Source organism: Durio zibethinus, chromosome 23 (assembly GCF_047325235.1).
Source record: "Durio zibethinus cultivar Kanyao isolate XHJ-2024 chromosome 23, ASM4732523v1, whole genome shotgun sequence".
NCBI lineage: Eukaryota > Viridiplantae > Streptophyta > Magnoliopsida > Malvales > Malvaceae > Durio > Durio zibethinus.
In genome coordinates, this window is record NC_143184.1 from 11,534,711 (window position 1) to 11,551,552 (window position 16,842).

Below are 16,842 nucleotides of genomic sequence, written 5' to 3' on the forward strand. Positions count from 1 at the left end.
GCCTTTGTATTGCACTAGTGAGTGAGGTTGCTTGGTGGAGCTATCCTTAAACCTTAAGCATTGTAATTATGATAAAAAAATGCTATGCTTTATGCATGATATGTTGATGCATGAAATGTACCTTTTCATGGATGAAATAAAGATGATACGGATGTATAATGTTACATATGACAATAAAAATGATGCATGATATGATAATGCAAATGCACAAAGTCAAACAAAATGGTTAATTTCATTGATGAAATGAAAGTGATGTAGATGCAAGATGTTACTTATGACAATGAAAATGATGCATAAAGTCAAACAATCAAAATCGTTAGCAAGTCATAAATTATTCCTTCTTGTATCTTAACTTCAGGTTATATCTATCAATAGATAAGAATGGCTCTATCCTAAGGTTGGCTTCTAAAGGGTGAACTATATGCAAGGTTAGGAGATTTTGACCATTAAAGGTTCCTAATTGTTCCTTACATCATCCTCTATCATAGACTTGTAAGACATTTCAATCTTCACCCATCACAAGCTACCAATAGAAAGAATTTAATTTGAATGAAAGTATTTCACTAGCCATTGCGAAGATTATCATCTCTCGAGAGCGTAGGTACTTTACTCCCTCTTAAAAGGGACAAAGCTCGAGTATAGAGCTCATGTAATATAAATGCATATGATAGTGTGTGTGAAAGAACATATAAGTTTTATGCCCTAAAAATAAAATACAAGACAAAAAGGAAGAATGTTAGTAAACAAATAATTACAATGTAAAACCATTAGATCAAAGGATATGATAAATTCAAAAATTATGGCTTAACTCTCTATAGCATCCCCAATGGAGTTGCCAAACTGTCATAACATATAGATCCGTAAATCTATAGCTAGACTTAACAAATGGAGTCACCACCAATCTTTTTTATCTATGTGTGATTAGTCACCTAAGGAATCTATCATTTTAAGGAACTCCTAAGCTTGACTAAAGGTCCCTAAAAGAATAGGTTCGGGTCTACTAACCAAAACAGGATTCAGGAGTTGGTTACATGTGGAAAAGGTTATAGCACCCCCACATGCCCATCCAAATGATGATACCATATTATTTTGAATTCATCCTATGGTCTTGAGTCTAATGGTTTTAAAAAATTTATGTTGAAATATTGAAAATAATTTATAAGATCATCTATCAATCTGGTAGAACTCTTAAAAAATATTTTCTCACCTCAAGAGTATTCAAGGATCCCATTTGTTTCCTTAAAGAGGCTCCGTCGTCAAAAGAAAAGTTTATTTATTATTTTTTATCGAAAATATATCTAATTATTCCACCATTTGGACCAAATTAAAAAATATTTTCTTTTTTTTTTAATTTCTAAAATTTCCACCATTTGGGCCTATTTAAAATTTTTTTTCTTTGGAAAGAAAATATATGACAATTATTTTTATTGAAATTTCATCTAAATTATTCCACCATTTTGGTGAAATTTAGAGAAAATTTCTCACCTAGAGATTTCTTATGAATTTGCCATTTGAAATTTTTAAGAATCTCATCCTTGGATAATTATCAAATATTTTCAACCAAAATTTTTTGTTTGGAAAAGAATACAATTACTTTTATTGAAACTTCATGTAAATTATTCCACAATTTGGGCTAAATTTAGAGAAAATTTCTCACCTAAAAATTTCTTAGAAATTTACCATTTGAAATTTCTAAGAATCTCATCCTTGGATAATTTGTATTTAATTCCAAAATTTTATTTTTTTATTTTTTTTATTTTATTTCATTTGTTTTTTTTGTTTGAAAATAAATATTAATTATTGTTATTGAAACTTTATTAAATTATTCCACCATTTAGGACAAATTTAGACAATATTTCTCACCTAAAAATTTTATAAAACTTACCATTTGAAATTTCTATAAATTTCATCATTGGATAATTAATGTTTATTCCCAAAATTTTATTTTTATTATTTTTTATTTAATTTAATAGAAAAGGAAAAAATACTAAAGAAAAAAAAACAAATATATAAGTAAAATACTTAAATAAAATAAATAAAAAAATACCAAAAAAATTTTGAAAATGGTTCGGTGGGAATTTGGAACGACTCGGCTACAGAAACAAAAAGCAGCTTGTGGGCTCGACTAGGAAAACGCAGTTCGACTCGGCTCTAGGGATCAGCTAGCACGTGGGTCGAGTACTGGTCAAAAACGGATTGGCTCTCAGGTCGGGTCGTCTGATGGCAAAACTCGTGGATCCTCTGGGATTTTTAATGCCAAAACGACATCGTCTTGCGCAAGTATAAAAGGCAAAAATCATGTTTTCCCTTCAAACACCTCCCTTCCTTCTCTCTCTCTTTCCCTCTTTTCTTTCCCTTTCTCTTTAACAGAACCTAGAATCTGATTGAATTTTCATCGGATTTTGAAAAAGCACGTCGAAATCTATAAGAACATGCCAAAAAATTCAAGTTTCGCTGAAAAAGTTTGCCAGAATCTAGAAATTAGAAATTTGCCTAAAAATTCCAAAAAAAAAATTCTAAAATTTCTAAAATTTACCTCTGCCTTTCTAAACACCTTTTGCTTCTGTTTTCTCTCTGTTTCGTGTATTTCCCATATGTTTCTGTGTATGATTCATAGGCTATTTATGGGGTTCAATCAGAAGAGTTTTTGATTGACCCTAATTCCCTCTTTGAATAGGATTAGCAGAAAATAAATTGAATTCCACTCCAATCCTACCAACCACCATTCACGGTAAATTCCCTTTTTTTTTTAATCTTCTAAAATAAAAAATAAAATATAAAAAAACGTAATAATAAAGATAAAATTTAGAACAGTTAACCGAAAAAAAAAGAATAAAAAATAAAAAACAAAAATACAAATAAAATAGGTTAATTTATCCCATTTAGACCATATCTGAACTAAGCCCAATGGGCCTAGGCCCAACCCTGATTGAACTAGGCCCAATGAGCCTAGGCCCGGATAAATTAGGGTGTCTACATATACCAACCTTTATCTTAACATATTAGTTTGTGATTACAAGATGATGTTAATAAGCTTCCAATAGACTACGGTGAGGCATGTTTTCCGTGAAAGAAATAAGAGTGCAGATGCCTAGCTAGAAGAGGAAGTGATGAAACTTTGTTGAACTCTTCAAATGATCTTACCCCTATCATTTTTTATTGTTTTTCTATTCCACCTGATTGTGTACTCTTTCTTTTATTAGCTGAAACTAATGGGATGATAATGTATCGAATAGTTTTAAAATTTATGCATAACTCTTTTCTAGGCAACCACAAATATGTAGATTATTTATTAGTCGAAAAAAGTTTTACCTTCCTATACTTCATTTTAAGACTAAAGGATCATCACATGTACAATTTTTTTTTAAATCATAGGAATGCCTTTAGGTTGATGTATATGAATATAGATATATATATGTATATATAAATATATGTATATACATATATGTATATATATGTGTGTGTGTATATATATATACATATATAAATATATACATATACATATATTTATATATGTGTATATATATACACACACACATATATATAGACATATATGTATACATATATTCATATATACATATACATATATATAAGGTTAATAGCACTTGTAATTTTTAAATTTTGACCTAAATTTTATTTTAGTTCCTAATCTTTACAAAAAATTATAATCAAATCCCCAATTGCTTAAGATTATCATATTTTAGGCTTTTCATCCATGCAACTACCTAAATTGATAGCAAATGTTAGTTGGTGTCACATGATAGTGCCAGTTGGCATCTTTCTTAATAAATGAGGGACCAAAATAAAATTCTCTCAAGGTTTAAAGACTAAAAATGAAATTATTTCAAAATTTTATATATTTCATATATATTTTATTAAATATTAAATTATATTTTTTATATTTTTATATTTTTTTTTGTAATATAATTTATTAGTTATATATATTTTTAATAAAAAAATAGATTTTTAAAATTAAAATTAAGTTAAAATTTCAATTTTTTAAAAAATTCAATACCGTTTTAAAAACAGAAAAATTCTATTAAAAATATTATTTTACTTATAAATCATAATTAATAAATATTATTTTCTATTCAAAAAATATATTTTTCAAAATATTAAAATATATTTTTCAAATATATTTTATAAAAAAATAAAAAAATAAAAACTAATTAAAGAAAATTTTGATTTTTATATATTTCAAATACATTTTATAAAATATTATAATTTAAAATACTTTTTAATTTTTATTATGATAAGATTTATTTTTAAAAATTATAATTAAGTTAAATTTTTAAAAATATTTTTTTAAAAATTACATATCTTTTAAAAATTAAGTAAAATTTTTTATATTGATTTAAAAAATTAAATAGAAACTGTTTTTGTTTTAAAATATTATGTAAAAATTACCATATCACTTTAAAAAATAGATTTACTAATCTATTCAAATATTTATTTTCTATCCAAAAAATCTAATTTGAATCTATTTTTTGTTAAAAATATTTTTATTTTTTCTTTTTTATAAAAGATATATTATGAAATATATTTAAAAGGAAAAAAAAAGATATTTCATATGTTAAAAAAATAAATTTAATAGATAGAAAATAATATTGTTATTTTGATTTATAAGTAAAATAATATTTTTAATAAAAAAATAACTTCTTTGGTTTTTAAAATGTATTGAATTTAAAAAAAAATGAATTTGAAATTTTTAACTTAATTTTAAATTTTGAATATCTATTTTTTATTTAAAACATAATATCTAACTAATAAGTTATATTACAACAAAAAAATTATATAGATTTAAATTTAAATTTAAATTTAATATTTTTATAAGATATGTATGAAATATATAGTATTTTGAGATAGTTTCATCATTGTTTTCTAAATTTTGAGAAATACTATTTTTATCCCTCTTTATCATGTGAGTGGCAACTAATGTTATTATATGGTGTTAGGTGACATTTATTGTCAATTTATAAGTTTTTATAAATGAAAGGACTTAAGTAGGACAATATTGGGTAATAAGAGATTTAATAAAAAAATTTTAAAAATTAGGGATCAAAATAAAATTTGAATCAAAGTTGAGGGATTACAAGTGATATAGATATGGTTTAATTGCAACCGAACTAATCTGTTAAGTCAAAAAAAAAAAAAATGAAGGTTGGAAGGAGAAATGGTATTGTGTTGCAAGAAAATTGTTTGATTTTCTTCTTTTTAATTGAAGAGGTAGAACTGTGGAACAACCTATCTGCTATATAAAGTTGGCTTTAGGTTCCGTTAAGCCCCATTGGATTTTTTTTTTTTTTATATTATCCATTCGTGATTCATGCGTGAGGGCAAGACTAAAATAGAATTTGTAGTGAGATAGAATTATGAAATTCAAATCAATGCTAAAAAGAAAAAAAATTTTGTTAGTTTAATAGTTATTGTGGTTTAAAAAAATTAAGATAAAAAATACATTTAAAAAATATGATAAAAAATTTAGTTAAAAATTTTAAGTATTTAGTATTATTGTAAAAAGATACAGTGAGTAATTGAAATGTACATACATAAAATAATAAAATAATAAAAATTATAATATAGGATAATATAGTAGTTTTTATCTCAAAAATACTTTTTTAATGTAAAAACCCAACTTGAATAGCTTTTTGATTTGGATTACGAAATCAATCTTTAAACTTAAAAATCTTTTTTTTTTTTTTTTGGTTACTTAGCATTGAGTTTAAATTAAAAGCAACTATTGAATGCAAAAGCTATTTTCAACAATAATACTAATCTAAGTCTTAGAAAAGATTGGGTCAAATTAAAAATTTGCTCTTGTAGTATTGCTTGACAATGTTGATTAAGGTTTGAGAAATCTTAAATTCTTAACCTAACAAGATCCCTCAATTTTATTTAAAAATCTTTTGCCGTATTTTATTTATCTATATTTCCTAATTATTTATATTATATATAATTAATGTAGAAGGGGGAAAACGAAAAAGAAATGCAATTTTTTTTCTTTCCATAAGTAAATAGATATATTATTTTTGGTCATTAACAAAAGGTATTTTGAAGTGAATAACTAATGAATACCATTGTACAAATTGATATTTTCTTCATAATCAGTATATAGAACTTAAAAGTAAAAAAGGTAGAACTTTAAAAAGATAAAGATAAAAAACGTTTTATTAATTAAATACAAGAGCCTAAACTGCTGTCTGTCTTCACTATTACAAGTAAAATGACAGGATTTGCAGAAGTGTCCGAGCCCGAGTTACTCATTTAAACTTGTCGATAAAATCCAATACAAGTTGAGTTTGGCCAAGATTTTTTGGGTTCGAGTTGAGTTTGATCCAACTCGATTAAATTATTAGATTGATTGTAATATATATTTTATTTAACTTTAATTTTAAAATACTATTATATTATTTTTAATAATAAAATAATAAGTAAACAAATAAGATCAAGCATTCAAGCTCTGACTTCAATTTTTAAATGGAGGCTGAATAGGCCGACAAACTATGATTCATGGACGCTTCTCTAAGCCTTGACCCAAGTCAATTTCACAAAGCCCATCTTCATTTAATCTAATCCATATCATTTGCAATTTGCCCAAGCCCATAAACTAACCGTGACATAAAATATAATCAAACTTATTCAACTATTCCTACCATAACAATCTTTTGTAAAATCTTTTTTGTTCGCAGGTAACAAATGATAAATAGATATAATCACTGCAGAAATTATAAGCAGAACAATTCACCAATAACTGGTGCTTCTCCCCCACTGACTGGTGCCTATTCCATAAGCTGTGAACCTTGTTCATTACATTGATTTCTCTGTTAGAATGTTTTATTAGGATCTTCAAAATTGTTGGTTAAGTTCTATGCGCTGGAAAAAAAATAATCTAGAAGTTGAAGATATTTAACAGAAGCTGGCCTGGTTAAGTTCTCTGATGGCTTCGCACAAGACAAGTAACACTAGTTAAATAAAAAATTAATACGATTATATAGCAAAATGAAATGTTGATTTGAACAGTGAAGGAGTAGGAAGACAGCCATCGACTTGAACATGGTGAAGAGATTTTGTAAGAGATGGCAATGAAGGGCTATCTGGAAGGAGAAAAGGATGGCTTAACAGCATATTAAGAGTCCACCTTTTACTAGGATCCTTTTGAAACACTTCATCAAGAAATCTTTCCCCGTGCTTGACGTGGTTTCGGGTTTTTTTTGGTCGGATATCTGGAAAATCCAATCTTGATCTTTAAATAATTGTTCAGGTTCTTCTATTCCCATGGTAGTTTCCCGGTGATCTTCTCACGAAAAATGCACACTAGCGACCATATATATAGCGCAGCTCTGATTTTCCCATCAGTAACAGATTCAGGTGGCATGTAAACTGCTGTTCCTGGAAAATCTAGCATCTAAGGCTCTAACTCTGTCGTATCTTTTTCTCCAGGTCCAATAGTCGGGCCAAAATCAGCAATCTTTAGACTTCTAATAGAACCATACATATCAGAATAAACAAGGATATTTTCTGGCTTGAGATCACAATGAACATAGCCTCTATCATGAATATCACGAATACCTTCAACCAGCATTCTCGCGTAGCACTTGGCATCACATCGGATATCTTGCCCCCATATTTCTTGATCATCAAATCCAAAAGATTAACATCACAGCATATTCAAGAAACAAGTTGTAAACCATCATCCATTGATCAATGCTCAACGTATCACCATAGCATTGAACAATATTACCACAACCAATAAAATCGTTTAGAGGATTAGTAGTTCCTTTTGAAGAGAATCAGAAATCTTGGTAAAGACAAGATTTCATAGCAAAAGCTCGATAACCAGACACCGATATTGTTTTCCTAAAGAGAACAACTACATAAAAACCCTTGCCAAGAGTCTTAAGTTTGATTCATTCCATAGTTAAACCATTCCTTGCTACTCCTTTTACTACACTAAAACCCATAGTTGTTGATGAAAGTAAAAGATATTGAAAGAAACCCAACATGCAATAATCAAAGAAAACGAATGGAAGAACGAAGGAATAACAAACCTTTTTTTTTTTTTTGGGAACTTTAAGCTAAATTCCTTATAACTTCTCCTAATTTATACCTTTTGGAGGTAGGTCGGTTATTCAATTCTCCTAATTATACTTGGTTTCGGTGATTAAAAATTTGTGCTAATGTCGACTTTTCATTGTCAGATGTGGCGGTTTAATTACTCTTAGGCCTCGGCTTCTAAGCTTGTTAGTTTTGTATTCCTTTTTCCCTTTGGTTTATAGACTTATTTAAGAATATAGTTAATAATAAAGATTGTTAATGCTAGCTTTGTCCCTTTATCCCTTTTGGGTTTTTAATAAAATCGAATTTTGGTTGAGAGATAAAAAACAAATCAGCTGAAGATGATTTAATTTTTTATTTGTTTGGAATTAATTAAGACTGTAAATGAACCAAACATGAACGAACGAACATATGTTCATGATTTATTCATTTATTTTTAGAGCTGTTCGAGTTCAATTCGTGTTTGGTAAGAAATTTATTAATTATGTTTGAGCTTAGTTTGTTTAAATAATAGGATGTTCGCGTTCGTTTGTGTTCGGTTCGTTTAAATTAAATGAGTTTGTTTGTGAATAATAAACGAATATGTTTACAAATATACATAAACAAACATGTATGATGATAATTTAAATAACTCAATTCAATTAATTGAATGGGGTTACTCAAGGTATTTTTTGACTAAAAAAGCCTTAAATAATCCCCTCCCATTTTTTTTTTAGATTATTGAAAACATTTTTTGTCAGAAAATGCCTTGAATAATCCCTTACAAAAAATTAAATAGCGTTATTCAAGGTATTTTCTAGCCAAAAATGCCTTCAATAATCTCTTGGAATAATCCCTCATAAAAAATTTAATTGGGTTATTCAAGGCGTTTATGACAAAAAAAATACCTTGAATAATCCTCAATTTTTAGGGTTTAGGACTTAAAAGATTATTCAAGACATTTTTGATCAAAAATGCCTTAAACTTTAATGGGGTTATTCAAGGCATTTATAACCAAAAAACACCTTCAATAATTCTTAATTTTTAGGGTTTAGGGTTTAAAAGATTATTCAAGGTGTTTTTGATGCTTTGAATAATCCTAAAAAAAAATTGAGAAGGGATTATTCAAGACGTTTTTGGTCAAAAATGTATTGAATAATCCCTTAGTAAAAAAATTAAAAGAGATTATATAAGGTATTTTTTGTCAGAAACGTCTTGAATAATCCCTTACAAAAAATTGAATGGGGTTATTCAAGGCGTTTATAGCCAAAAATGCTTTCAATAATCCACTTCAATTTTTATGAGGTAATTATTCAAGGCGTTTTTACCAAAAACTCCCTAAATAATCTCTAATATTTAGGGTTTAATGTTGAAAGGATTATTTTTTCTGGCAAAAAACGTTATGAATAATCCCAAAAAGAATTGGTGGGATTCAAGACATTTTTTGAGCAAAAACACCTTGAATAATATCCAAAAAAAATTGGAGAGGATTATTAAGGTATTTTTAGTCAAAAACGCTTTGAATAATCCCTAATAAAAAAAATTGAAATGAATTATTTAAAGCATTTTTAGCCAGAAACGCCTTCAATAACCTAATTCAATTTTTTGTAAGGAATTATTCAAGGTATTTTTCTAGCCAAAAACGAATTGAATAATCCTCTTTAATTAAAAATTGGATTATTTAAATTACTATCTTATATGCTAAGGAAATCATAGTAATTATTTAAGATTTAAGATATGTGGATTCTTCTCAACCAAATGAGTGAATATGAACACTTAATGCCTTGAAAATGAAAGAAAACCTCGAGTATCGCATTTTTTTGAAAATCACACTTTCCTCCGAAATCTACGATTCTGTGAACCAAACGCTCCCTCAAAGTTATTATTTGATTTTTATTCAATTTTTAAGGATTAAAAAAAGTTATTTAGTAATAATATTTTTAAAAAATAAAAAATTATTTTGATCTATTTCATATAATTTTTAATAATATAAATTTTATATGATAATTTGTAGATTGATAAAAAATATTAAATCTCAAAATAATCAACTTTTAATGTTTAAAACAAATTATAATCAAATTTATTCATAAACATTAAACAAGTTTATTCGCGAACATAAACGAATTGAACAGACTTCTGTTTATATTCGATTCGTTTAACAAATAAACATAAAAATGTTGTTCAAGATTGTTTGTTAAACTTAATAAACAAACAAAAATTGAACGTGTTCATAAACGGTTCGTTGAAAGCTCTGTTCATTTACACCTCTAGAATTAATCTATGTTTTAAGATGAGGTCGGTTCCCAATGCTTGGGGTTGGCACCATGCTAATTTAGTGATATGAAATATGATTATTTTTTCATTGTGTAACTCATAATACTTAAGTACCAAAAATAATTCAAGATTCACTAGGCTTTATATTTTTGGGATTTGGCTTTGGAATTATTAGTGACTGGGATCATTGGGTTTCGTTGGATCCCAACTTGACATGCAACCCTAACCAAGACCTTTTCTTTTCTTTTTTCTTTTTTTAACCCTTACCCGATAAAATAACCACCTTTCATCAATATAATCTACAATTACTTCAAAAAAAAATCTTAATTTTCTTGTTGAAGAACTTAATACCATATGTCTCAACTTATTTCTATTCTTGGTAAGATTCAATCTAGTTAATCTACAAAATATGAATTTTTTATTGTAAATGGCAAGCTTACAACAAACAAATAATCAAGTGGAACAAGATATTAAGAAAAAAATGCAATTAATGGTTCATAGCATGTAGTACATTATTAAAGTGAAATAAAAGGTAAACTATGAAGAAGTGTAGACAATTCGGGTATATATAGCTTCATTGAAAATTCAAATTTGTTGAAGCTTTTTAGTTTATTTATCAAATACAAATATGCCGAACTTAAGCAATACAGTCGAGGTGGGCAGACTTCAATCTGTGGATTGGTTAATAAAAAAGGCTTTGTCATCTTGCTTAAAAAAACTGTTTAACAGAAATGACTAACGTTTTTGGTGGGGGGTTAAAGAATAGATTCAAATATTTAAGAAAGACAATGCTATATATAATTAATAAGTTCGTCATGGAGCAAAATGGGTTCTTACCACTATCCTCAACTTTGACATTTTTAGCAGTTACATCATGCTTATGTAGTTCAATGATAAGTTCATCAAATTTCTTATTCAAAAAATTCGATTTTAATTTATATTCTCTTTAAACAAAAAAAAAATTTAGAAGTATGAACTCAAATGTTAATAGAAATGTGTAATTTATCCTATAAGATTTATCTTTATTTGTGTAATCAATTTGAGATGAGATTAACTTACTCAGTATAAAATTTTTTCAGTTTTCTGTATTTTTTTAATTATTGATTTTAATAAATCAAAGAAACAAAAGAGATAAGTAAAAAAAAAATTTTAATCACATCCCTTAAATATACTAAAATCAATAATTAAAAAAAATATGTACAACAAAAAAAGTTTTATACTGAATAAATTAATCTCTTCTCAATTCAAAATTACCTATATATTAAGAAAAGGACAAGTTGTCACTATCATGACTTTCTTTGTCAAGTCCTAATGAGAGAAAAAAAATTTTAGTAAAGAAGAATTTAAAAGGAAATAGTTCTACTAATTAAAGTTTATTCTTTTGGTCCTAGCTATTTGTTAAAAGGCAAGGTTAGCTAGGTTACTCTTGGTTTTTTTTATTTTCAAAGATGTGATAATCTAGAGATAGATCAAGGGGTTGTAGAATCGAGAGTTAAATTCTTGATCTATTAAATATTATCTTTTAAAAATGATTATATAAATCAATTGAGTTACATTGAATTCTTTAGTTACTCTAGTTTAACAAATTACCAATTAATGGCATGATGCCAAAGTGCAAATTAAGAATCTAATTCTTGTCTCCGGTACCATGCCTAGTCCCTTTTCCTCTTTCAAGTGGTTTGAACTCTTTTTAAGACAAAGGGTGAAAGCAGACAAATCTTCTATTTAACTTAATAGAAAGCTAGGAATGCCAAAATTCGTTAATCCCATAACCTTTAAAAAAAAAAAAAAAAGATGTCATAATCTAGAGATAGAGAAAGAAGACGTAAAACTGAGATTAAAATTCTTGATTTATTAAATGTGATATCTTAGAGATGATTATATGAATCAATTGAGTTGTTTTGATTCTTTTGATACTCTAATTTTATAAGTTACCAATTAATGGTATGATGCCCAATCTGCAAACTAAGAATCTAATTCTTGTCTAGCCTTCAACTTCAACTCTTCTTAATGTCTAATGATTTACAACCAACTTAGAATTAGAGTAAATACTAAAAAATATCTAAGTATAATACTCCTATAATTTTTAGAGAAAAAAAAAACTTTAATTTTATTAATTAAGTGATTTTCCTCATGTTAATTTCCAGGATCTAATTAACCTCATATTCTGCATCTTGTTTCATGACTCTTTTGGCGTACGGAGATATGTCATCGACCAACTGAACCCTAAAAACAAAATCTATATATTATACATTTTGGCATGACAAGCATTGTTAATTTTCTAGCCATATAGCACTGGCTTTGCATAAAAAATTCACAAAGGGCCTTGGAACCTTTTTTTTTTTTTTTAATGTATAATCTAAAAATATTATTTATATTTGATGTATCATCATATGTACAAATTTTATTTAACAATATTGGACTATATCTTTATTAAAGAATTAACTTAAAAGTTTGAGATCTTTTAAAAATAAATATATTTTGTTTATTAAAAATCTTTTAAACTTTCAACTTTATTCCTTAATACATGTCATCTATTAATAAGCGACAGAACATAGAATTTATGCAATAATGCATCAAAATATATGCAAGTGGTAGCAGTAATAATTTTGGTTCTCCACCAGTAAAATGTTGCTCAGGGAGTTAATGAACCAGTACCAACCTTTGAACCTAAGCCTATTATTTGACAGACATATTCTTATTCTTTTAGCTTCCCACCTTCCTCAGCTATAGGTACGTACTTTCCTATATCATGCCCACACATAATTCATCAAACAGTTCCTTTATAGGAAAGAACCAGAAACACAGAAACGAACAAAAAGTCAAAAAAAAAAAAAAAAAAAGAATGTAAAAGCTAAAAAGAAAGATGCCGTTCCTTTCCGAAGTACAACGTGGGGCATATTATTTTAATGTTTATAATAAAGGGAAACGTATCCTTGTAGCTAAATATGTTTCCCACATCTAAAAGCATTAGAGCATATTATAGCATTCAATGTCAGAACAGATTTTGATTTTAATGAAAATTTTAACACTGAACTGACCCTGTTTGTTTTTGGTTAAAACAGTGAGAAAGACTAATTAATTAATTAATCTCAACCAGATTAAATCTTGAAACTTAAGGATTTGTTGAGCCATGCTTTCCAACCACTTGCCTTATGGGTTATCATCGCGGACCTTGCTTCAGTCATCTGTGGATGCACCTGCTTCTTGCATAACACAAAATTCCGTCCTCCTTGAGATCCTATCTTTTCCCATGGACTCAAAGCTAAGGAAAATACCCCAAAAATATTATAAAAAGGACCCATATAAAAACCATTATTAAATCAAAATAACAATTTCTTGACAATACATTTTTGTGTATATCTCAAAAATCCTATAAAAAGAAGAACAAAAATACAAACAAAAACTAAAATATCACAATCATAAGGAACAATTGTTTTGGTGTTAGCAATTGTTATTGTTATCTTTATGTTTTTGTTGAGATTCAAAGTTCCATACTTAAAAAATAAAAAGTGTATCTAAGCATAATAAGGATACCATTCCATGTTTTTAAGAGAATTGAGATCTAAAGTTCGATCTAAAAAAACAAAACAAAAAACTACAACAAAGGCATGTAAACATACCATCTGACCCTGCGTTGGCACAGTAGAGAAGAAACTTGTTGGGGTCTAAACCAAGAACGGGAAGCCGACCTTCACGAGCATAAGATTTCAAGGCAACATCAATAACAGCAGCAACAAGATCATCCTCATTGACTAAGAATCTTAAAGGCCCTGCACTACCAAGAACATTGACCGTAATCAAGAACCTGCTTTTCTTCACAGTATTCTTGTTTTCATTTCCCTTCTTCTTATTCATCTGCTGCATCATTTTCACATGCACATTCCTCTTCATCCTCCTTTTGATCTTTCAAAGAAAAAAAATAGAGTTTTCGAGAGAGAAAAAGGGTTAGGTCAGGTGGATTTGACGTTTAAGGGTCAAGGCCAAGGCAACGATAAAACCAGGTGCCTTGTTTGGAAGAAAGGGACAAAGCGTGTGATAAAAACTCAGATTCCCTTTGCGACAAAGAAAAATAGATGGTTTCTAAAATTCAAGAATTTGTATTATTTGAAGAGCGAAATTGGAAGCGAAGTGATGAAGAAAAAATGGGTTTGTTTTGAAGAGAGAAATGGGGTACGGACAAATTAGAAGAAGAATACCAAGTACAAAGGGAAATTTATGGGTTCTTTTTCAAGTTTTATATTCTATAGTTTATTGTATTTGATGTGGTTGGCTCATGTCAATGCCTTTCTCAATTTTTAATTTGTTTTAAGCGTGGCCTTTAACTCATGACTCAATTGGCACATTTGAGTTGTATCCTTAAATTTTGTTTATTAAACCTAATTTTTAAATAAGGATTGCTCAAATAATTGTTTTTTTTGTAATAAATCAAAATGAATTTAATATCCTAAAATAGATATCAATGATGAAGGTTAAAAATTCTATACAACTCCTAGATTAATTTAATAATTCAATTTTTAGCTCATTGCAAACACCCATTTTTAAGTCAAGTTTTGGATCTTGATCCATGGATTATGGTTTGGTGGATCCTTGACCATCTTTTATTGTTGTGTTTGGATAAAGATTGGATAAAAATAAAAGAATAAAAAATAAATAAAAATAAAAAATTTAGTCCGGATGAAAACTCTAAGACAAGGAAGTTTGAATTCTGAAACTGTGATAATTTAAAAGAAAATTGAGATAAATAGATGAATAAGATAGGGTTTTTTTAAAAAAAAGAAAGGATTTTAATTCTTAAATCGTTAGTTAATCTTGAACTCAATCCCTATATAAACCCTTCAATAATCACAACGAAAAAGGGGAAGAGATAGCAAAAACATAGTAGATAGATTGATAAAAAAGTTTTTCAAAAAGATTAGAGTAGTTTTTTTATAGAATTTTATTTTTGGAGAGGGATTTTTTTTTGTGGTTTTAAGAATTTGATTAAAGCCTAAGTGGTGCTTTGGAGGATCCTAGGAAATAGAAAATAGATTTGGAGCCTATTTTTTTTTGGATTTTTTTTTTTTTTTTTTTTGAAAAATTCTAAAAATTCCAAAATCCGATTGAGTTTTCCAATGTAGTTTAAATTTTTCGACAACTTTTAGATCATTTTTTTAGTTTTTGACGACCATCTCTAAAAACTGGTAGCCATTTTCCAGTTCCTGACAACCAGCCCAAAAACCTATGAATTTTTTCGATGCATTTACAACTTGAATCCCAGATTCTAGTATTATTTTTGTAGAAACCAACTATTGGGAATCACCTAAAGAGAGAAAAAAAAAGGAAAAGATAAAGAGAAAGAGAAAGAGAGTTGGGGAAATCTGAGGAAAAAAAAAAAAGGGAAATTTGGCATTTTATAAAGGTAGGAAAATAACGTCGTTTTGAGCTTTAACCTCCTAAAGATTTGCATGTTTTCATTTGGTCCGACCCAATTGGTTCCATTGACTTAAAAACCCGTTCTTGTCATTGAACTGATGGAGCCACTAAGCTTGAACTGTGACCTAGCCAATTTTTTTTTTTTTTTGCAGCCGTGCCACTTTCCATTAGCCAAGCCAAACTAAGGTTTTTATTCATATATTTATTTTTTTTTTGCTTATTTATTTATTTATTGGTTAAATTGATATTATTTATTTATTTATTTAGTGAATAAATATTCTTTTAATTTCCAATGATTTTTTAAAAAAAATTAACAATAATAAAAATTCAAAAAAAGAGATTTCTTTTAGGAAAGGTTGAAGTATCAATTTTATTTGAAAATAAAAAATTCAAAAAATGGTTTTTTTAGGAAAAATTGAAAGTATTAATTTTTTTTGAAGATAAAAATTTCAAAAAATATTTTTTTAGGAAAAGTTGAAGTATAAATTTTCTTTAAAAATAAAATTTTCAAAAAAATTTTTTTTGAGAAAAAGTTGAAAGTATCAATTTGCCTAAAAAATGAATACTTCAAAAATAATGAAATCAAGGAAAAGATGAAGTATCAATTTTTCTTAAATTAAAAAATTTTTTAAAAAGATTTTAAGGAAAAGTTGAAAGTACCAATTTTTCTTAAATAAAAATCTTTCCAATTTCAAAAAAAAAAAAAGTATTTAAAGAAAAAGTTGAAAGTATTAATTTTTTTTCTTAAATAAAGGCATTAATTTTTTAAAATATAATAAAAAAAGATATCTAAGAAAAAATTGAAGTATCAAATTTTTCTTGAAATTTCTTTAATGTTAAATAATCCAACGACAGAACATCTATAAGAGAAATAGTAATTTTCTAATATACTCTTGAAGTGAGAGGATTTTTTTAATTTTTACCAAAAATATTAAAATCAATTAAGAATAATTTTCAGTAATTAACCATCTGATAAGTTTTTTAAAAGCTCAATAGATAATACGAAATCAAGCCGGTATCATCCTTTAATAGGCGTTGTGAGGGTGCTATAATTTTCTTCGCATATAACCACACTCCCGAACTTAGTTTTAGCTTCATAAATATTAAATCTATTTTTTA

The 16,842-nt window shown here is 27.2% G+C and overlaps 1 protein-coding gene across 1 annotated transcript; it reads right to left on the bottom strand.

Moving 5' to 3' along the window:
- Positions 1-13,174: 13,174 nt before the first annotated feature.
- LOC111313183 (uncharacterized protein At4g22758-like) lies at positions 13,175-14,625 on the bottom strand. The gene is made up of 2 exons (XM_022913859.2): positions 13,932-14,625; positions 13,175-13,573 (listed from the first exon to the last, which is right to left on the bottom strand). Exons 1-2 carry the CDS (start codon positions 14,200-14,202, stop codon positions 13,410-13,412), a joined length of 435 nt encoding a protein of 144 aa, XP_022769594.1. The 5' UTR covers positions 14,203-14,625; the 3' UTR covers positions 13,175-13,409.
- Between the last annotated feature and the right edge of the window lie 2,217 nt (positions 14,626-16,842).

What these genes read in the sequence shown, in the direction of transcription:
- LOC111313183 (XM_022913859.2), bottom strand. Translation starts at nt 14,202, where the DNA reads ATGAAGAGGAATGTGCATGTGAAAATGATGCAGCAGATGAATAAGAAG. An exon ending in TGCCAACGCAGGGTCAGATG is followed by an intron (nt 13,574 to 13,931) that starts GTATGTTTACAT and finishes TATTTTCCTTAG; the next exon opens with CTTTGAGTCCATGGGAAAAG.